The following is a 21,611-nucleotide window of genomic DNA, read 5'->3' on the forward strand; positions in this document are numbered from 1 at the left end:
TGACAGATTTGAGCTCGTTCAGAGAAGAGCAACCAGGATGGTGAGGGATCTGGTAACCAAGTCCTGTAAGGAATGGTTGAAAGAGCTGGGTATGCATAGCCTGGAGAAGAGAAGATTAAAGGGAGACATGATGGTGGTTTTCAAATATCGCTTTTGGCCTTTCTGGGCCCTGGTTAGTACCATGGTAACCTGATCATTCTGAATTCACTCAATATGCATTAAAAAAAGGAGGATAAAAAGAAAAGCAACAAATTTTTTAAAAAGGTTTAAAAAAGGTAAAATTAAAAAGGAATACCCTTTCCTAAGAGAGGGGATAAAAGGAATACAAACTATTGCAAACTAAGAATACAATTACAGTGTCGAACCAAGACCAGATAATCACCCCAGTGGTATATCCAAGTCTGACAGACTCTTCAACCTCCCTCACTAGCCTTGATCTTCCTGCTAAAAAGGGGGCTGTAGCCAAATATGTAGTCTGTAGGTGGGTGGGGCATGAGTCATGACAAGCACACACCTGAAGGCAGCCCAGGTAAAGCAGCTTCTCCTAGTCCTCTCCCCCATTTTCAAATATCTAAAAGGTGCAGAAGATGGAGCAGAGTTGCTTTCTGTTGCTCCAAGGGCAGAACTAGAAGCAACCAGTGGACATTGCAGGGAAGCAGATTTCACTTAAACTTTCTAACAGTAAGAGCTATTCAGCAGTGGAACAGAGTGCCTCAGGAGGTGGTGGGTTCTCCTTTACTGCGGGTTTTTAAGCAGAGGCTGGATGGCCATCTGTCAGAGATGCTGTAGCTGCAGTGGAGAGCCTGCATTGAGCAGGGGGTTGGACTAGATGATCTTAAAGACCCATCCCAGCTCTACATTTTAGTAGGTTCTTTTATTTATTGCTTTAAAGAATTGTGAGCTGCCTTGAGTATATGTCACTCTAATGAACTAAAAACGTTATTGGTTGATTGATTTTATTTCACAGAACGTATATACCCCTTTTCTTTTGTTTAAAATACCCAAGGCAATTCACAAAATAAAATCATAACAAAATACAATAAAACCAATCAACAAAATAATAAAACAGTAATAAGTCAGTAAAATGTATATGGAAATAATCAGGGCCAACTGTCAATGCCGGCAGTCAGAGAAATGCCCAGGCAAGCAAATATGTCTTTAATTGTGAGTGGAAATATTCCACACCAGGAGCCGGCCTTATTTCAAGGGGGGACCAGTCACATGGGGGCACCACAATGGAGACGGCGCTCCTCCACACCACAGCCAAGGGAGCGCAGCAGGCCTCGGTACAGCAAGCGAGGCCTCCCCCCAGAATGCATCGCCGGGGGCAGCCCGTGCAGGAGAAGTCGGCCTCTTCAGTAGCCTGTCTTGAGCTGTTCAGGGCCTTATAAACCAACAAGAACGTGCTGACTGTGGTTCGGTAGCTCATGGGCAGCCAGCGCAGAGCGTTCAGCACAGGAGACATAGGTGTATGGCAGGAAGCTCCACCAAGCAACCCAGCGGCTGCATTCTGCACTACTTGTAGCTTCTGACCAGTTTCAAGGGCAGCCCCATGTAAAGCACATTACAATAGTCTAATCTTGAGGTTACCAATGCATGGATTGCTGTGGACAGAGACAGCCCAGGAATGGTCATAGCTGAAACTGATAATAGGTGTGCTTTGCTGCCAAGGCCCCTCAGGCCTTCAGTGACTGAGATGAGTCCAAGAGCATCCCCAGACTATGCCCCTGTCGAGAGAGTGCGCCCCATACAGGACAGGTAAAATGCCCAACCTCTGGACCTGCAAAGCTGGGGCCCACCGACAGGGCTCCCATCTTACCAGGACTCAGTCTCGGTTGGCCCACCATGGTATCCAGGCACCAATCGGGGTTGCACACGGCCACACTTGGCTCATTTAAAAAAGTGGAACAAACATCCTGTTGCGCAGTGAGCAGAACAATGTTTCTCAAAAGCCCTGAGCGGTAAGAGTTTCCGGAAACATTCCTGAGGCAAGACGGGGTGGCGAGAGGGGCTGGCCGCGTCTGTGGTGGAGCTCCAGCCCCACCTCGTTTCCTAGTTGCAGCTCTCACGAGCTGCAGGGCGTGTGGCCAGTCAGTATTCTGACAAGCAGAATAAGCCTGGGTGCTGCCCGGATGCCCCCTCTGCTGAGGTCAGCACAGGCCACCCAGCCTGGCCCTTCTCAGTCTGGCCCACCTCGTTGTATTTCAGAAGAAGCTGCAAAGCACGACGGCCATGGCTGCCCTCCTGGGGAAAGACATCGCCCAGAGAAAGGAGTCCCTGGACAAAATTGCACACGAAGCCATCCTGGCAGAGGAGGTAAGGTAGAAGGGAGGCCCCAGAGGAGCCACGCTGCCGCCGGGAAGCAGCTACAGCTTCCTGGGGTTGCTTGTGCACCACAGTGTTGCAGTCATCTCGTTCACTGGCTTGTGCTGCCACTTTTTGTACTCTAGCTTGTGATTTCTCTCATTCGTGGGTCAGAGCACAACCAAACTGTTTCTGTAATGGGGGAGGGGTGTGTGGAAACATTAAGGGGAATTTGCAGTGCCAGGAGACAATTTTGGTTGCTTGCTGTTGGGTATGTGAACAGCTGAAAAGCCTGGCCAGGAAGTGAAAATACGATTTCCAGTTGTTCATGCTTTCAGGAACATGAGTGTAAATGGCTACACACTGAGGAGGGATCATTGGGACAGTAGAAGAGAGGGACTTCTCTGAATAAGGGAAGAAAGTCAGTGGAGAGGCTCAGTGGCTCTTTGTCTTTGAGGGTGGTACATTCAGGAAAAAAAGCCATGGCTTTCCCCACTTGGAGCATGCGACGGGTTACCAGTAAGAACACTGCAGTGAAAGTCACCTCCCCAGAGTAAGGGTCTTCTTGAAATCTGGACTACATGTGACACTTTACAAAAACTGTAAAGCAACAGGGGGCTCAATTTGAGTGGAGCAATGCCGCTTGAGGGAGGAACTGTTTAACCCTTTCTCCTTGTGCCGTTTTCCTGATCTAAATTACCCACCCCCACCCCGGTGCTGTTAACCCTACAATAGAAAAAACCACAGGTACTAAAGCCAAAGAGATAGGTTCCAGTCAAAGTGCTTATCCCATTTCTTTCATAGGAACGGGGCATAGCTGAGGTCCTGAACAAAAAACTCCGGAGACAGCTTGCAGAGTACAAAGTGCCCCCTGTCCTCAACTATGTTCATGAGAAAATGGCAGTCCATGAACTTGAAAACACCATCAAGATCTGGGAGAGGAAGGTGGAAATTGCAGAGGTATGGCTGTGCAGGCACAGGGTCACAGCTGGTTGGAGGCATGTGGGATGCACAGCTGCCCAGTACAACGTCTACCATTGCATGCCTCCGTTCTGCCCCTGACCAGAACACAAAAGAGCTATGATGTGAGCACAATGTAGCCAAGTGCCATAATGCAGCAGGACGAAGGCAAGCCAAATTCCCTATTGGAAAAGCATTCTTAGATGGCATGGCAGGGGAGGGGGGGATCTGGACATGAATAATAGACTCATAGAATAGTAGGGTTGGAAGGGGCCTACAAGACCATCGAGTCCAACCCCCTGCTCAGTGCAGGAATCCAAGTCAGAGCAGCCCCAACAGATGGCTGTCCAGCCTCATCTTGAATGCCTCCAGTGTGGGAGAGCCCACCACCTCCCTAGGACATGGGTTCCACTGTCGTATTGTTCTAACGCTCAGGAAGTTTCTCCTGATGTTCAGCTGGAATCTGGCTTCATAGAATCATAGAATAGTAGGGCTGGAAGGGGCCTACAAGGCCATCGAGTCCAACCCTCTGCTCAATGCAGGAATCCAAGTCAGAGCATCCCTGACAGATGGCTGTCCAGCCTCGTCTTGAATGTCTCCAGTATGGGAGAGCCCACCACCTCCCTAGGTAATTGGTTCCATTGTCGTATTGCTCTAACAGTCAGGAAGTTTTTCCTGATGTTCAGCTGGAATCTGGCTTCCTGTAACTTGAGCCCATGATTCCATGTCCTGCACTCTGGCATGATGGAGAAGAGATCCTGGCCTTCCTCTCTGTGACAACCTTTCAAGGACTTGAAGAGCGCTATTCTATCTCCCCTCAGTCTTATCAAGGCTAAACATGCCCAGTTCTTTCAGTCCCTCTTCAAAGGGCTTTGTTTCCAGTGCCCTGATCATCTTTGTTGCCCTCCTCTGAACCCTCTCCAGTTTGTTTGCATCCTTCTTAAAGTGTGGTGCCCAGAACTGGACACAGTACTCCAGATGAGGCCTAACCAGTGCTGAGTACGGGAACTAGTACTTCCCGGGATTTGGAAGCTATGCTTCTATTAATGCAGCCCAAAATAGCATTGGCCTTTTTTGCAGCCACATCACATTGTTGGCTCATATTCAGCTTGTGATCGACAACAATTCCAAGATCCTTCTCGCTTGTAGTGTGGTTGAGCCACGTATCCCCCATCTTGTAACTGTGCATTTGGTTTCTTTTTCCTAGGTGCAGAACTTGGCATTTATCCCGATTAAATGTCGTTCTGTTGTTTTCTGCCCAGCGCTCCAGTCTATCCAGATCACTTTGAATTTTGTTTCTGTCTTCCAAAGTATTAGCTATCCCGCCCAATTTTGTGTCATCTGCAAATTTGATCAGCATTCCCTGCACTTCCTCCTCCAAGTCATTAATACAAATGTAGAAGAGCACTGGGCCCAGGACTGAGCCCTGCGGTACCCCACTCATTACCTCTCCCCAGTTGGAGAAGGTCCCATTGATAAGCGTTCTTTGAGTCCGATTCTGTAGCCAAGTGTGGATCCACCGGATCGTTGTTTCATCTAGCCCACTTTGAGCTAGTTTGCTCATCAGGAGATCATGGGGCACTTTGTCAAAAGCTTTGCTGAAGTTGAGGTATATGATGTCTACAGCATTCCCTCGGTCTACAAGGGAGGTGACTTGATCCAAAAATGAGATCAGATTCATCTGGCAGGACTTGTTTTTGACAAATCCATGTTGGCTTCGAGTAATCACGGCATTGTTGTCAAGGTGCTCCCAGATGGATTGCTTTATCATCTGCTCCAGAATTTTCCCAGGGATTGATGTCAGACTGACTGGTCTGTAGTTCCCAGGTTCCTCCTTTTTGCCCTTTTTGAAGATAGGGACAACATTAGCCCTCCTCCAGTCATCTGGCACTTCCCCCGTCCTCCATGATTTGTCAAAGAGAATCTTGTAACTTGAGACCATCATTCCAAGTCCCGCACTCCTGGATGATCGAGAAGAGATGCTGGCCTTCCTCTCTCCAACAACCTGTCAAGGACCTGAAGAGCGCTATCATATCTCCCCTCAGTCTTCTCTTCTCAAGGCTAAACATGCCCAGTTCTTTCAGTCTCTCCTCATAGGGCTTTGTTTCCAGTCCCCTGACCATCTTTGTTGCCCTCCTCTGAACCCTCTCCAGTTTGACTGCATCCTTCTTCAAGTGTGGTGCCCAGAACTGGACACAGTACTCCAGATGAGGCCTAACCAGTGCTGAGTAGAGGGGAACTAGTACTTCCCGGGATTTGGAAGCTATGCTTCTATTAATGCAGCCCAAAAGAGCATTGGCCTTTTTTGCAGCCACATCACATTGTTGGCTCATATTCAGCTTGTGATCAACAACAATTCCAAGATCCTTCTCACTTGTAGTGTTGTTGAGCCAAGTATCTTGAATATAGCTATGATGCTTAAACTTGTACTTTCTTGAAGAGGAGCTACCTCCCCCATCAAAGATCAGGGGAGGGCAACCTCAGGCCTAATCCAGCCCATGGAACTGCCCAATCCGGCCCACTCTTCTCAGGCCCCTCCCCAAGTCCTGTCCCCTGGCCTGGAGGCTCGAGGGGGAGAGGAGTGCCCATGTTATAGCCAGTTTCTGACTGGGGATAACAAGGGAATTCCCCCAACTTGGCCAGTGCTTGTGCAACTGGCTCCTGGAAGCCCCTGCTGAGTCCCGTTCTCCACTACTTATGCTCCAGCTGAGATGCAAGCAGTGTGGGAAGGAGACCACTGGCACAGCTGGCCCTGCATGCCACAATGGAGCCCCTTTTCATGCCATTTGTGTCCCAGTTGGGCCATGGAGGGGCATGGGAAGGAAGCCCCTGACTTAGCTGACTCCTGCAAGCACCACTGAGTCCCTTTCTCTGTGCAGAGCATTGAGAAAAAAAGTGGGCAAGGCTGGGCCAGATGATGTCACAGGATGGGTGCGGCTTCCAGGTGGGGCCAAGCATCCCTTGACATCATCCAGCCCACTAACTTAGACCGGGGGCAGGGGGCATTCCAGTCCCTGGACCAAAAGCGGCTGCCCATCCTGGGCCTAGATTGTGGTAGGGAAACAGTTTCTGCCTGAAGTCCATATTGCCAACTGCCAGATTCAATCAGCTCCATCGGAGCTACCAAGCCTCCAAATGTCATGTATTTATCATACAAACTGAAAAAGTTATGGCTGTTTGTTTTCCAATGCAATGGAAAATGTAAAAAAAAAAAAAAAAGGCAATTAGGACAGCTCAAAAGATCCGGGGCACAGCCCAAAAATGATCCAGGGCCTATGCCCTGGTGGCCCTTCCTAACAACACCTCTGGTGGGACCCAGGGAAAAGCAGAGGGAGTCAACATTCTGTAAAGCAAGGGTGCTGAATCTCTTTCTGGCCAAGTTTTGAGAAGCTCTTGGGGGCCACGTTACAATGGTGTGTGTGGGGGCGGTGGGGTAAAAGGGCCAGGGCCAAAAATGCCAGCCTATTTTAGCTTAAAGCTCTTACTGCCAGTAACTCAGCCTTAGAAGAGGCATTTTAACTGTTTAAAATGGCAGGGGAGGACTGCACAAAAGCTGGGAAAGGGTGCGTGGCCATCTAGGAAACCCTGTGCCACCCAGACTGGGACCCCAGGAGGCCCAAATATGCACCCTTTATAGGGGAACTGATGTGCTGCAAGGGGCCAGGTGGGAAAGTGGGGAGTGCTGCGTCCGTCACTGTTTCACCCGTCACCTCTTGTGTCTTGCAGATGGCCTTGCAGAGCTACCGCAGTGTTTGGCACAAGGCCAAGCTGGCCAGTCATCAGCTGCAGGCTCTTCTCCCCGAGCAAGGCGCCCACTGAGAGAGACTGCTCGGCAAAGGGGATTTGCAGAGGGTCTGGCAGCCTGGCCTGGAAGACAGCAGGAACCGCTGCAGCAGGACTTGCACTTCCTCGGCCTGGTTTGGCCCTCTCTTCCCAACAAGGCATTTGCACCAGGGTCTCACGAGACCCCCACAGTTGTTGATCTCTTTCCTTTTCTCTTCCTATATGAGGAGTTGCTTTATAGTAATCATATCTGGCTGTATTGACGTCTTTTTGGAATCATTTCATATCAACAGGGTCTGGGGAGCTGGCACCTAAGGAGAGTTTTAATTTTAATTTTTCAGAAAAAGTGACAGATGAGCACCACAGGGTCTTAATCACATCTCAGCTGTGCATATAAAAAGCCTGCAACTTAACCTGTCATCAAGCAAGGCAGAAGATGGATCAGGAGGCTTGCAGAGACGACTCCACCAAGACCCCAAGGCTGGCCCGACCTTGCCGTAGAAATGGGGAGCTCCTCCCCACTGTAGTAGTCATAGTAGATGGGAGCTGGCTGGGCCCGTGCATTGGCTGGCCATGCTGGGAGTTCTTGGTTGCTTTCTTTGGGCTGCTGTTCGCTGTGGTTAGAGCCAGGGTGATCTTCTGAAGAGTCTGAGTTCAGTGTTCTCTCCTCCAAAAAGGCATCAAAGATCTCTTTGCGTTCCTCTGTTGGAGTCCTGAGTCTTACATGTCTCATCCTTCCAGGGATGGGAGAGGTGGGAGCACCCCATTTGGCTGTTGTGGTCACAATCCAGTCACCGTAATAGGACACCCTGGTGTAAAGGAATGGCCCGTAGCATCTTACGCCACCTTCGCTCAGCACTCCCTTCAGCACCCACTGCCCCGTTTCCACTGCCTGGCACATAACTGGGTTGCCTGAGTACCCCTTCAAAAGAGAAAAAGGATTTATTCAGTTAATGATTTGAAATACTTACGTCCTGCCTTGGACAGTTCAAGATAGCTAACAACAGAAATGAATAAATACAGTAAAACTAATACAAATAAGAAAAAGAATATGGAGCTCAGTGCTCTAACAAAAGCTCACAGCTGTTCAGGTAAGAGCTGATCATGTGAGTGAGAAGGAGCTTGAGTGGCTTTGCAGTTGGCTCTTTGGTCCAGTGAAAAGGCTCCATCAGGAGCCCAAGCTGCCATTTTGCTCTTTGCCACTAACCTTCCACACATAAATGGAGCAAGCAAAATGGTGCGTGATACTCATGACAACTCATTTGCCAGAACATGGACCCTCGCAAGCAGACAGATGCAAACTGACTTCAGCAGAGTGCAGTGTGAGTGGGAAATGTTCTCTTCCAGCCTTCCACCATGTGCCTGGAGACTCCAGTTACAGGAGCCTTCCCCAGCCTGGAGCCTTCCAGATGTGGTGGGACTCACTGCATCTCCCACCCAACATGGCTGGCTAGGAGATGCTGGGAAGTTGCAGTCCAACACATCTGAAGGGCACCAGGTTAGGGAAGACTGGGTTGCAGCATCCATCATTCACATGGCTCACAGCCAATAAGTGACTGGAATAGGCAAATGCCTATTCCAAAATTGGCTGTTGCAAGGCTCCTTGTGGACTGTTCCAAGCAATCAAACACTCTCTCAGTTATGACCTACCCTCAACCAATCATCTAGCAAGTCAGAAGATGGGGCAGGAAGCTTGCAAAGATGACTCCTCTGATTCCCCAACGATGGCCTGACCTGGCTGCAGAATTACTATCCTGCCTTCCTCCAAGTTGCTTAGAGTGGTGTAGAAGATTCTCCACTTCATTTTATCCTCACAACAACCATGCGGGGCAGGGTAGGTTGAGAGATAGTGACTGACCAAGTGAGCTTCGGGGGTGAGTGTGGATCTGAACCTGAAATCACACATGGATCTTCAAGGAGCTGGATTAAATAATCCCCGGGCTCTTCCCCGGCCCTCATTCCAGCCCTCAGACCTCCAAATGCTGATAAAAAGCTCCCATACCTGAGGGTGGAGTTCCAAGAGCACTTGCTGACTCATTCCCCCTGAAGTGGATTTTAACAGGCCTTTTGTTCAGAAACCAGGAGGAACGTTTCTGGAATTATTTTTTTGTTAGTAGTACAAGCGGTATGAAAATGCCACTTAGGAATTTATAGATTTCCATCTCCCTTTGTAAAACAATGCCAGCAATAGTCCTATGTGTTGACAGGGTAGAGCATTTTCCATGTTTCCAGTACATCTTTGCTGAAGTGTTTTCAGAGTCGCTAAAAAGAACTTCTAGTTTGGACGAATGAGGAAATGCCACCTTTTTACATTATCAGAGGGGTTGCTTCCAGGTGAGGCTTTTATTGTGCCATGATCACAGTGTCTCATTCACAGAATTTTCCAAGGGGTCCAGCTGTTGTCTTCCACCCCCCTGTGTTTTCCTACCACGTCTTTTGCCTTTCTCACCTTGGAAAATCCGTTAAGGAAGAAAAGACAATAGCTGCCCAATTCCTTCTGATTGTTAGTGCTAGGAGCTCTTCATCTGGAAGCACTCCTGGCTGGGTTCGTGAAATATGGTCATGCCCCATGAACTTGGCTTCCTCACCAGGCATCCAGATACATTGCCAGCTTCCCTGTGGCTGCAACACTCTGTGGTCATGATCCTTTGCAGGGGACAGGGGTCAACATCCACCACCAAGAGCTTCCATAGAGAGCCGCTCCCTGTCTGGACCAAGAGAACGCAGGATGAGAGGCTGGCCTCTCTAGATCTTTAGGGGTCTATGTTGGCAACTGAACACAGTGAAGACTGTGCTTCTTCCTCTCCCTCTTATGCTAAAAGCTGCATTTTCTGCCTTCTAGCCAAGACAGTGAGTGGCTTGGGTAAACAACATGATTCCACTAGCCTCTGGAAAAGGCTTCTGACAGAATAGAATGTCTACAAGTTTAAATCAAATTAATGACCACGTGATCAAGTCTTCCCCAACCAGGTGCCCTCCAGATGTGTTGGGCTGCATCTGCCATCATTCCCAGCCAGCCAATGGCCAAAGGTTGAAGAGGGCTGATGGAATCTTCAGTGCTGTAAAATGTTTCTCAAATTGCTGGGTGTCTCTGGTGTCCAGCAGAGCCCTCAAGCATTTATTTTATTTTTATTTATTTATTGCATTTATACCGCACAATTTTTCCTCTTGCAAGGAACCCAAGGCGGCTTACATTATCCTCCTCTCCATTTTATCCTCACAACAACAACCCTGTGAGGTAGGTTGGGCTGAGAGTCTGTGACAGGCCCAAAGTTACCCAGTTAGCTTCCATGGCCGAGTGGGGACTAGAACCTGGATCTCCCGGCTCAGAGTCCAGCACTCTCACCACTACACCACGCTGGCGGGGGGGGGGTGCAGTTTACCAGGGCCAGGCAATTCAGGAGATGGGCTTGGGCCAGGCTACAACCCTATTACCATGAGAGGGAAAACTCAGGCTAAATAAATTGCAGCAGCTTGAGGACATTTATGGAGACTTAGTCCCCTGTATCTCTATCCCTCTTGCCCCAATCTTGTGAGCTTTGCTGGAGCCAATCAGAAGCAGTGTTGCAGCAAAACAAGCAACATTCTGAGCAGGGACTCGCTGGCCCAGCCCAGCCTTCTCTAGAGCAGAGAGAGAGCGCTTGTGCACTCAAACGAGAACTTGTCGTTTGCGAGTGAGAATGCGGGCTTTCCTTTGTGACAGGCTCCCTCAAGAAGTAGCAAGCTCACAGGCTGGTTGGAGGGCAAAGCACCATAACTGAATAATGGACTCATTCAGATGTTAAAATAGCCACATATGAAGCATCTCTCCCTGTTCTACCCCTCAAGATGTGTGACGCCTTAAACATGGGGAAGGTCAGTGGATGTGTGTTACTTGGAGGGATTCATCTTCACATCCGAGTCAACCCTAGAGCAGAGATGTTGACATGCTTTCAGCCCAAGAGCCATAGTCAATTTTGGAGAAGCTGTTGGGGGCTGCATTCCAGTGGGGGCAGGGGGAAATTTAAAAAATACCAGCATTGTGTAGCTTAAAGCTCTCACTGCCAGTAACTAAGGAGAGGCATTACAATCTCTCCTAAGGACGGGGCAGGGATGTGGAGGAGTCAGAAAACCACCAACCAACTGGTTGTGGGGAAAGGTGGTGGGGCCATGGGAGGGGGGATATGACTACCTGTGGAACCCCAGTGGGCCATATTGGCCCACAAGCCTGAGGTTCAACATGCCTGCCTGGAGTATCAGTTGTGATGATAACAACAGAAATAGCACCAGATATGCCACCATGAGCCATTTTTGTAGCAAGAGCAGACTGTAAATGCAATCACTGAAAAAGGGGTGAATTGACACCCTCTGGGACTTGCCCTTAAGCAGCATCTGTGAGGGCTGTACAGAATTTGCCCACCTGTGTGAGGATGCAGCCAGCCCGCCAGCAAGCAGTTCTGCAGAGTGGCCACAGGGAAGCTTTGGTAGGGAAAGCAGATGGGCTGCACCGCCTTGCTGAATTGGAGTGGGGTGGCTGTCTTCAGGAGGGCAATGTTGTGGACAAGGGTGATTTCATCAAAGGCTTCGTGCTGAATGATGGTGCTGATGGGGAGCAAGTGCCTTTTGTGCCCCTTCAGACCCGGAACATCGAGCAGGGCCAAGGCCTGGGTCCTAGAAGCCAAGAGAGTGGAAGCAAAGAGGCATTGCTTGGGTAAACACAGACTGGGGGGAAGACATGCTCCTGGCCCTTGCTCCAACCTGCTCCCAGTGCCAGCTCCAGGTTTTCGAGGGCCCCCTCCTTCAATGAGGCTCTCTACCTTCTCACTGGCTGCTCTTGTTCCTCTTTCTCATCATTGCTCCCACTTGCTTGCTTGACAGGCAGAGGGCCAGTGAGCAAGCAGGCAGTGGCATCTCCTGCTCTTCCTTCTCATCACCTCTGTTGGCTGGGCCAGGGGAAGAGGAAGGTGAAGAAGCAGGTTGCAGTGAAGAGGAGCAGCATCCCGGGGCTCTTGTCAGTGGGATCTTGCTGCAGTGTGGGTCCTTGACAGGTGCCCAGACATGCCTACCCTTGGTGATGGCCCTGCCACCTCCACCCCTCAGTTCCTAGCCACCACCTGCATTGTTAATGGAAGGCCCACCTGGGCATGGGCCCTGGAAATTCCGAGCTGCCCTAATTGTCATTTTTTAATATTTTCCCATTGACTTGCATTGGAAAACAGAAATGGCCATACCTCTTTCAGTTTGTATGATCAATATATGAAATTTGGAGACCTGGGAGCCCCCATGGAGATGATTGAACCTGCCAAATCTCAGGCAGTTAGGTCCAGTGGCTTTTGTGCTAGTCACAGGTAAAATTCGCTATTTTCAAGAAAATCTGTCAAAGCAAAGAACACTATTTTTTGTGTGCTTCCACATACGTGCATGGAATTTGGGGACCTGGCAGCCCCTATAGAGATGACTGATCCTGCCAAAGTTCAGACAGGTCTAGTAGCTTTTGTGCTAGCCACGGGTAAAATTTGCTTTTTCCAAGAAAATCTGTCAAAGTAAAGAGCTAAAAAAAATTTGTGCTGCCACATAATTTCATGGAATTTGGGGACCTAGCAGGCCCTATGGAGCTGATTGAACCTACCAAATTTTAGACAGTTCAGTCCAGTGGCTTTTGCTCTAACCATGCGTAAAGTTTCCTTTTCTCAAAGTCTAAAAAAGTAAAAACTGTCAAGTCACCCAGGGGATTAGAGATCCTAATCAGAAGGTGTTTCAGGTGACCATTAGGTCACTACCCCTAATCTCTGGTGTAGCTTTTTTTGAGGTGCAAAAAACCTCTCTCCCCCTACTTTTCTGCTCTTACATGTCCACTGTTGGGAGCTTGCTTGCAATTAAATTTTGAAGAGGGAGAATGAAAGGAAGAAAGAGCTCCATGTGAAATACTGGTATTTCAGACAGCATCTGATTTTACTGCCCCAAACCGGAACCTTTGGCTTCTGTAGAAGTTTAGTAGCTTCAGTTCAGCAAAGGATCCAATCAGCCTCCACAAACTTCTTTCTCCCCTTCCACTTTATTTCTCCTAAACAGCTATAGGACTCAAATTATTCCAAAAGGAGGTTAGGACTAGGGATGTACGAAAGTCACTTACCTTCTTACGAAATTGATTCGCGGTGGGGGGGAGGCGCTCCGTCCCTCCCCCCGAAATTCTGGCCGGGGGGGAGGCACTCCGTCCTTCCCCCCCCGAATCCCGCCGCCTTTTGCGTCACTGCAGTCAGCCGTGATAGGCTACGTAAATGTTTAAGTAGCCTATCACAGTTGATTTAAAAGAAGAAAAAAAAACCGTGCGTACGCAGATGGCAGTGCCCATGGGCGCCGCCATTTGCGTTCCTTATTTTGACACGTCTTAGTCTACGTCAACATTTACATAGACTACGGTGAAAATAAGGGGAACACAAATAGCGTAGTGTCTACGCTATTTGCGTTCCCCTTATTTTCGCTGTCTTAGTCTAAGTAAATGTTTACGTAGACTAAGACGTGTAAAAATAAGGAACGCAAATGGCGGCGCCCATGGGCGCCGCCATTTGCATACGGGCGGTTTTTTTCTTCTTTTAAATCAGCCGTGATAGGCTACTTAAACATTTACGTAGCCTATCACAGTATTTTTTTAAAATCTAGCCGTGATAGGCTACGTAAATGTTTCCATAGCCTATCACGTTTTTTTGTTTGTTTTTGTTTTTTTTACTGGAAATGGCGGCAGCAGCCGGTCAGAAAACCGGCCGCCGCTGCCGCCAAACCGCCGCCGGAGCCACCTCCGCCAGGAAGATTCGCCCAAGGTAAGTCCCGTCCCGGGGGGCGGCGGGGGGGGCAGACCGTTTCACCACCAATTTCGGGGGGCCGAATGCGGTGGCATTCGGCCTCCCCGAGATTCATGGCAAAATTCTCTGACATCCCTAGTTAGGACTATGTGGCATCATGATCTAGGAACTGCTGGGGCTTTCAAATAGGTTCTACAGTTTTAAAAAAGCTAGAAAAAGCCCTCAGCCACCTCACCTCATAACGTTAATTTAAGTACATGCAACCCTTACAAACCCTGCACAGCCTCCTAAATTGCTCTGAAGTACCACCTCTCTGAAAGGAGCTACTTGGCTTAGGGAATTCTCTCTAACCTCCCACCCCACGTGCATTTCCAATCACCATTCCTCCCCTCCCGTCCCCTCCCCTCCCCTCTTCTTTCTCTTCTTTATTCCACCCAGAGCATATCTTGTGGAATTCTTAACAAGAATTCTCTTCAGTGGGCAAGAGAAGTCTGAACTGTATTTGACTTTATACAAATAGACAAGGGGGTTGGTTTTTCTCCTCCTCACTCAAGTCTTTGAGAAGAGTGAGTTCACATGGTTGCAGAAAAGCAAATCTGGGGCTGTTTTGTTTGTCAGTTGCCATCATCCAGCAATAGGAAGGGCTGCAGCTCAGTGGTAGGGCACATGCTTGGCATACGGAGGCCCCAGGTTCAATCCCCAGCTTCTTCAGGTAGAGCTGGGAAAGAATCCTGCCTGAAAAACCCTGGAGAGCCGTTACTGCCAGTCAGTGTCAACAGTACTGGGCTAGATGGACCCAGGGTCTGACTCAGTACAAGGCAGCTTCCTGTGTTCCTCTGAACAGAAAGCTTTAATAAAAATAGGAGGTTTGGGTTTGTTTTTTAAGTGGAGGGGAGATAAATATTTCTAATTTATGCAATCCTATGTATGCCTACTGAGAAGTCCCATTATGTTTAATGAGGCTTACCCTCAGGAAAGTGTGCATAGGATTCCAGCACAAGTTGCTTTTGCAGGGAGGTTTGCACCCTGATGTTCTGCGTGTTTACTCAGAAGTCCTGAGTTGTGAGCGTGGTACTGCAGGCTTAATACAGTGCCTGCCCAATTCCATCTAATGAATAGCCTACCCTTTCAGCTCAGTCCTATGCATGTTTCGTCATTTGTGGGGTTTTCCCCCATTTTGCATGAACTCTAGCTTCAGTGGTGAGGGAAAGGCACTTAGTACATGCTCAGAGTTTCTCCATAACTTAGCCCTAGTTTTGAAAACAGACTCATTGGCTGAATCCTGGTGAAGTCTTGACACAAATGCAGTTATGCGGAGCTTGTGCATAACAAGGAGGAGGTAGAGGAGAGTTGCACAAAACAAGATATCTGTTTTTATGAAGAGTTGCTGGAGGATGGTAGGATGAGGAGGGATGGTTGCATGGAGGGGAATAGAATTGGTAGAGGGAGAATGTAAGTGCTCAGTGGTGAAAGAAAAGCGTTCTGCATATGCTCAGAGGCACTCTATATTTGAGAACATCAGAAGAGCCGTGCTTTGTCTGACCAAGGTCCAGCTAGTCCAGCATTCTGTTCACACAGTGGTCAACGAGATGCCCATAGGAAACCCATAAGCAGGACATGAGTGCAATAGCACTTTCCCACCCATGTTCCCCTGCTGCTAACCGGTGAAATGTAAATAAATTCTAGTAATTCTAAATTTGCATGCCTGTGTATCCTTCAGAAACTCTGCAGGTTTCTTGCCTGGGGGACACCTCTAATGTCCTGTGCTTTTTCATACAAATTGACCCAAAAACCATTGGGGAAGGGGTGAAGGGAAGGGAAAGCAAATCACTCCCTCCCGCAAATTGGAGAACTCCCCTTCCATGTGAACTGCTGCACCTAAAGTTCTGAAACTTTGCTGGTTTCTTACTTAGGGACAACTCTAGGCTGTCTGTACTTTTCAGAACAATGGTCCACAAGGAACATAGGGAGATAAGTATATCCTCTTTTGGAGACCTCAAAATGTCAAGGCCACCCTTGCACAAAAACCCCTGTGGCTAGCATTCTGAAATTTGGCAGACATGATCCCTCTGATGGGGCGATGAATCCTGACATTTTTATCCAGTTCTTTCAAGGAAGTAAAATGTTACTGGCAGTTCCCTTTAAAAGGAAATCAAAATATAAACCCTGCACCTATTTTTTGCTGACATTGGGCAGGTGTAATCCCCTTCTAGGGGGTTACTATGCCTGAAATTATCATCCAGTTCTGACCAAGAGAAAAAAGTTACAGTTTTTTTTTCTAATTTCCCATGGTAGTCAACAGGAAGCATAAAGACTCATTTTTCCAAATCTTGACTCAGGTTTGGTGCTGAGCTGAAGTGGACCGACTACAAATTGGCCTGAGTAGAAGCAGATGTTTTCCAAAACACTGAATCGGGGTATGAGTAGAAGTGGGGTGGGGAGTCAGTGCACACTTCTTATGTATGTATGTATGCAATCTATACACACACGCAAGCACCACATGCACACACACCACACACACACACACGTATATAGATATATGTGGCGCGCTTAGACTCAAATAAATGCGCAAATGTGTGTTATGGGCCTGTGCCCCAGATCTTTTAAGGGCCTAGCAATGCCCCTGCTAGCTGCCTTTTCCTGACAGAGCTCCTGTGCTCAAGAGACAGAAATTGAGCAGGCAGCACTTCCGGCAACATGGAGATGTAGCGATAGGGCCAGGTTCATCTGATGAATGCCTCACTGCCGAGGACCTGCGAAAGGCACAAGAAGCCCAAGGACCAAACTAGATGTGGCATTAAACATAGAGGAGGCACATCGGAGCTTAAAAAAAGGAAGCAGGCATGGCGGAGGGGGATTTTAATCAGGACTGTGGCTGGGGAAGGAAGGGTCAACACTCCCTTCCCTGCAAGCTGCAGCCCCGCAGGGGAGGGCGGGAGGAAAGACAGCAGTCCTACTGGGGACCAGCTGAATGCAGAAGTGTTCGCAACCAAGCAGCTCTGCGGCCCTGCAACAGGGGGGTCTTGGCAGGCTGAAGCAAACTGCTGCCACAGTCGCCCCCCACCTCCCATGTGCACAAGATACCATAATTCCTGCCTGTAGACGTGCCCGCTTTTTGATTGTGTCTTTAATGCCAGCTCCATCTACGGCTGTTAGCCCAGGAGCGTTGAACCTCAGGCCCATGGGCCACATCCAGCCCCCTGGGGTTCCTCAGAAGGGCACACCCCTTTCCCCTGGCCCCACCCCTTTCTCCCAGCCACCAATTGTTAGGTGGTTTCCAGGCTTTTGTAGAGATTTGTTTCCCATTTGGGAAGGCTGAAATGCCTCTCCTAAGGCATATTTACTGGCAGTTAGAGGTTTCAGCTAGAAAAAGCTGGGGGGGGTTCCCCATTTTTGGCCCCACCCACCACTGGAATGCAGCCCCTGAGAGGTTCTCTGGAACTGACTTCATCCCTCAGGCTGAAAGATGTTTGCATTGCATTCTACACAATATAACATTTAAATCACATTAAGCATGCTTTCATTTTTCCCCTCAAATATTTCAGGTCAAATGTTTGTGGTGTATTGGGACAAAAAAGTAACACAAGGTACTTTTTAAGCTCTCTTTACTAAATACAAGTAAAGCATACATGCTAAATTAGATCGCTCTTTCTAAAGCATCAGAAAAATTTCCAATGCAACCTGCCCTATGGAAATTAGCCCAGTTTGCATAGGAACATTTTCCAGTTCAGAGTTTTCCAGAAAGTCCACATCACTCCGCCAGCTCTACCTATGTTCACTCCCTTGTGTTGGATGAGTCTACGGCAGCATTGTGCCAGTGCAATGGTTTTGCACCACCAGAGCAGGAGATTTAGTAGCAATCCTATTGTCCAGCTAGCATGACCCAAGGCTAGGATTTCCTGTAAGATCAATGGCTAATTGTGGCACAGTTTACTGTAGCCCTTAAGGCGACTTGACTGCAGTTGACTAACCACTGTAAGCTATTCATGCTCATGCTCATGTGTGTCTGATTTGGGCAGAATCCTCCACCTTGGCCCCTACCTGTTCTGGAACTCAGAGGCTGCACTTAGTATCCAGTGCTTGCTCAGGATGGAACCAAAGGCCACATGGCTGTCCTGGAGATCTCGCAACGACACCACCCAAGGAAGTTCACCTATAGCTGCAAACTCTTGTGTAGGGCTTGCAGGAGCTAAGCTGACCTGTGTGCCACAGCCTGCACCAGTGGGGAAGGAGAAGTGAAAGTCAGTCACTGGGGCCTGTGGGGGCTCACCTCCACCTCCATATTTCCTCCTTTCCCTTGTCTCTGTGAAGGAAGTCCAGAGGCTGTGGTTGTGCTCAGGATACAAAACATGTCCTCCAGTGCAGAAACAGCCACGGAAGCTTAGCATACTGAAAACTGAAGCAGAAGAGCCCCAGCGTACGTGGCAGCCAGTGGTATGGTGGTAAATTTTTACTTGTGGGCACTCCTCATGACCGTCCCCATAGCCGCCCCCCCCCCCAAGGGAGAGTCCAAAGATGCGGGCAGTTGGGTTGATCCACATCGGCACATCAGTTCTAGCAGTTTTCATCTCCACCAGATCAGGTCTTTTGCAAAGCCAGCGGGTCTGAATTGCCCTTTCAGTACTAGGCTACTCCAAAATACTTTGCATTACAAGAGGGATAGCTCATAACAATATATTGTTGCTGGGGAAATCCATTTCTCACCCTCCCCACCTACTGTGAGGATTGCAGCTAAGCTCAGAGGGAAGAGGGAAGCTGAGACGGGTGGCAGATAAAGTCGTCCTCCCGGCTACTCAGAAAGTCCCTGTACTTCAACACTGTGAGCTCTGCTTCCGCTACAAAAAAGGACGGAGGGGCTTCAAGGAAGAGAATGCATTTACTCCATGCCACCAGCTGTGTTCGCCCTCTATCACTGGGTTCTCAGCGATGTTGTGCAAGTCCTAACCCTTTTCATGAGAAAAGCCAAAGTCTGGAAAACGCACAAATCATCTGGCAAACTGTTTGGTGTGAGGGGCCATCAAGTTCTTTAGGTAGCCTTGGCAAAGCTGCTGCGACTGTCTAAGTTGATGGAAAACTGATGTAAAAATCACAAAGCATCTCTGAATTTACTCTGAAAAGGGGTTTGGCGGTTAGAAGTGGAAGGGACCTGCACCAGGTAGGGCAGGTACCTCGTTTGCATTGTCTGGCACTAGTTGGCATTTTGGCCATTGAATCCGGCATTGATAGCAGAGATTTGTGAAGGTTTGGGCTATCATCATGGGGGTTAAGGCTATCAAGGGCTACTAGTCAGGATTGCTATACATTACTCCCTGCATCAGGAGCAGTATGCCTCTGTATGCCAGCTGCAGGGAACACAAGCAGGAGGGTGCCCGTTTTCAGGGCTGGCATCAAGGGCAGGCGTACTCAGTCGCCCACACCCCAGCAGGGGCCCACCGACAAGATCCCCTGGACTTGCTCCCCTCTTCACCGTTGCAACCTGCTTACTCACCTGCCTCTTGCTCTGGTCCAGACAGTGGTGGCGGTGAGGAGGAGCAGCAGCAGCAGAAAATGCACTGCCTACTTGCTCCCTGGCTCGCTCTGGCTGTCAAGCAAGCCGCCGGGAGCAATGATGAGAAAGAGGAGGAGCAAGAGCGGCTGGCGAGAAGGCAGACGCGCCGAGGGGGGGGCCCACTGAACGTGTCTTGCCCAAGGGCCCTCCGAAACCTGGAGCTGGCGCTCGTGTCGTCCCGCCTGTGGCCTTCCCAGAGGCATCTGGTTGGCCACTGTGTGAACACAACGCTGGATTAGCGAGGCCTTTGGCCTGATCCAGCAGGGCTCTTCTTATGTTCTTATCACCCATAGACCCATGCCATTAGTCATGTCCCACCTCCACTGCTTTGCGTCCCCATCTCCTTTCCGATGCCTCCATCTATGACTCTACATTCTCCTGCACCCCAGGGATGCAAGAGGCTCTTCCCATAGATCCACCCTTCATGGCCAAAGTTTCACTTCAAGACCAGACACTGAAGCATCACTCACCAGCTAGAGAAGAGGGCAGGACGGGCAAGCACAGAAGCAGCAGGCCTCCTACACAACATCCCTGTCAAAAAGAGGCACATTCAGGTATTCCTTAGAGCTTTTACCAGTTCTCCTGTCATCCTCAGTAGCAGTGGTCAGTCTGGCTGGCCAGCTCAGTTCCATCTGCCCCACTGGTGGGCTGCTGGAGGAGCAAACGGAGCATCCTTAGAGGACCTGCCAGTAGTCAGTTTATCTCTGAAACTTTTGATTTATGCAATATGATCAAATACACAAACGATTGGCGACATTAGGGCAGTGGCTTTTCAGACTGCTTTCTGGGGTTCCTCAGTAATGGGGATCCACTTCCCAACGAGGGGCAGCCTGCCCCCCACAGCTGTTCTTCGCTTGCAATGCCTGGGTGCAGTCAGGGAGATGTGGAGGTGCTCTTGGCCGTGCTCTCCATGCAAGTAGGTCAATGGTGAAGTCCCAGCAGTTTTGGTTAATGCTGGCTGGGGGAGGATGGGAGCTGTAGTCCAACACATCTGGAGGGCACCAGGTTGAGCAAGGCTGTGCAAAACTGTGTGTCACACAATTTTTGCACCATCACACTGGAGTTCCAGGGTAAATGTGCAGGTTTGTTTGGAAGCCCAGTCAACATAGGAAAGCATTCCCCTCGAGATCCACTGCTTTAGAGAGCAGGGACGGCCCAAGACATTTTGTTACCTGAGGACAAGATGGCATTCCACCCCCAGCCTCCCTCAACATACAAACGTGGACTAAGGAGGCAGCTGAATCTTCCTTCAACACTGGCGACAGGACCGTGACACATCAGCATGAAGGCAGCAAGCTAGCTTAGGGGGCGCAGGGCAGACTGCAGGGCTCGGGCACACACAGCTCTGTCCTCCAGCACCATACTGCCATTCACTGCCTGAGGAGGCACCTGCTCTGCCTAATGGTGGGGCTGTCCCTGTTAGGGAGCCATTGTGGTTGGTGACCGGAGCACAGGTGTTGAACCCCAGGCCTGTGGGCCAAATCTGGCTTGTCTGAGGTCCCAATCCAGCTCTCACAGGTTTCCCAGATGGTCACACCCCCTTCTCCCAGCCCCACTGCCTTTCCCCCACCCGTTTCCTGGTGTTTGTGCAGTTTCTCCCCCTCCTAAAAGGGTGATATGCCTCTCTTAAGGCTCAGGTGCTGGCGGTAAGAGTTTTAAGTTATAATATGCTGGTATTTTGGCTTCACCCCTTTTCCCCTTGCCCCCTCTCCCAGAAGGCAGCCCCTGAGAGCTTCTCTGAAATTAAATCTGGCCCTCAGGCTGAAAGATATTCTACACCATTGGACTAGAGGGTCCTGCTGTGGTCTGAGGGCTGGGGATGTCCTTCCTCCCACAATGGTTTGAGGAGTCAATCACTCAAGTATTACATCCAATATTACAGATGGATGGAGGATCATTGCTAATTCTCCTGAGGCACTGCCCTGGGTTTGTTGGCTTTCTTCTTCTTGCAGTCTTCCTAGAAATTCCATTCTATGGTTCTTGTCTTGCTCCTTCCTAAAAGCATCTCTTTCCTGGGAGCCTTCTCACTTCCACGTTATTCTGCCAAGAGCAAACCCATATTTCCCCCTTCTTTTACCAGTGAACCTTTGGCTTGCTCTTGTGACCTCCGACTTCCTGACATGACTGGGCAGAGCTGAGCAGGGCTGGGCTCTCTCTATTCTGCCATGCCCTCACACTGCAGAATCAACCACTGTTATGTCATCGTTGTCATGGCGCTCGAGTTCCTTCCCACGGTC

At 49.4% G+C, this 21,611-nt stretch overlaps 2 protein-coding genes across 13 annotated transcripts in view; one reads left to right on the forward strand and one right to left on the reverse strand.

Moving 5' to 3' along the window:
* The window catches only part of CFAP263 (cilia and flagella associated protein 263), a 32,368-nt gene extending 24,286 nt beyond the window's left edge, over positions 1 to 8,082 (forward strand). For 6 of the 12 annotated variants that reach the window (XM_084812292.1, XM_084812290.1, XM_084812297.1 and 3 more), the window contains 3 exons: positions 2,209 to 2,316; positions 3,109 to 3,264; positions 6,991 to 8,082. In XM_084812292.1, the coding sequence (XP_084668418.1) occupies positions 2,209 to 2,316; positions 3,109 to 3,264; positions 6,991 to 7,083 (357 nt within the window). In that variant the 3' untranslated portion in view covers positions 7,084 to 8,082. The remainder of the gene's footprint in view (positions 1 to 2,208; positions 2,317 to 3,108; positions 3,265 to 6,990) is intronic. The other 6 variants (XM_084812294.1, XM_084812291.1, XM_084812295.1 and 3 more) reach the window with 3 other exon arrangements.
* PRSS54 (serine protease 54) lies at positions 7,398 to 18,394 on the reverse strand. The gene is made up of 5 exons (XM_084812899.1): positions 17,868 to 18,394; positions 11,447 to 11,697; positions 11,402 to 11,406; positions 9,636 to 9,755; positions 7,398 to 7,969 (listed from the first exon to the last, which is right to left on the reverse strand). Exons 1-5 carry the CDS (start codon positions 18,392 to 18,394, stop codon positions 7,457 to 7,459), a joined length of 1,416 nt encoding a protein of 471 aa, XP_084669025.1. The 3' UTR covers positions 7,398 to 7,456.
* Positions 18,395 to 21,611: the final 3,217 nt, after the last annotated feature.

The sequence above is a fragment of the Heloderma suspectum genome, chromosome 8, assembly GCF_057233095.1.
Source record: "Heloderma suspectum isolate Gila_16-S chromosome 8, 16-S_ref, whole genome shotgun sequence".
Classification (NCBI taxonomy): domain Eukaryota; kingdom Metazoa; phylum Chordata; class Lepidosauria; order Squamata; family Helodermatidae; genus Heloderma; species Heloderma suspectum.

Coding starts and splice junctions, on each gene's coding strand:
- PRSS54 (XM_084812899.1), bottom strand. CDS start 18,394: ATGAAAACTGCTAGAACTGATGTGCCGATGTGGATCAACCCAACTGCC. Junction 11,698..17,867: donor GCCTCTGAGTTCCAGAACAG/GTAGGGGCCAAG, acceptor CTTGGCTTCTAG/GACCCAGGCCTTGGCCCTGC. Junction 7,970..9,635: donor GCAATGTATCTGGATGCCTG/GTGAGGAAGCCA, acceptor TCTCTTTTGAAG/GGGTACTCAGGCAACCCAGT.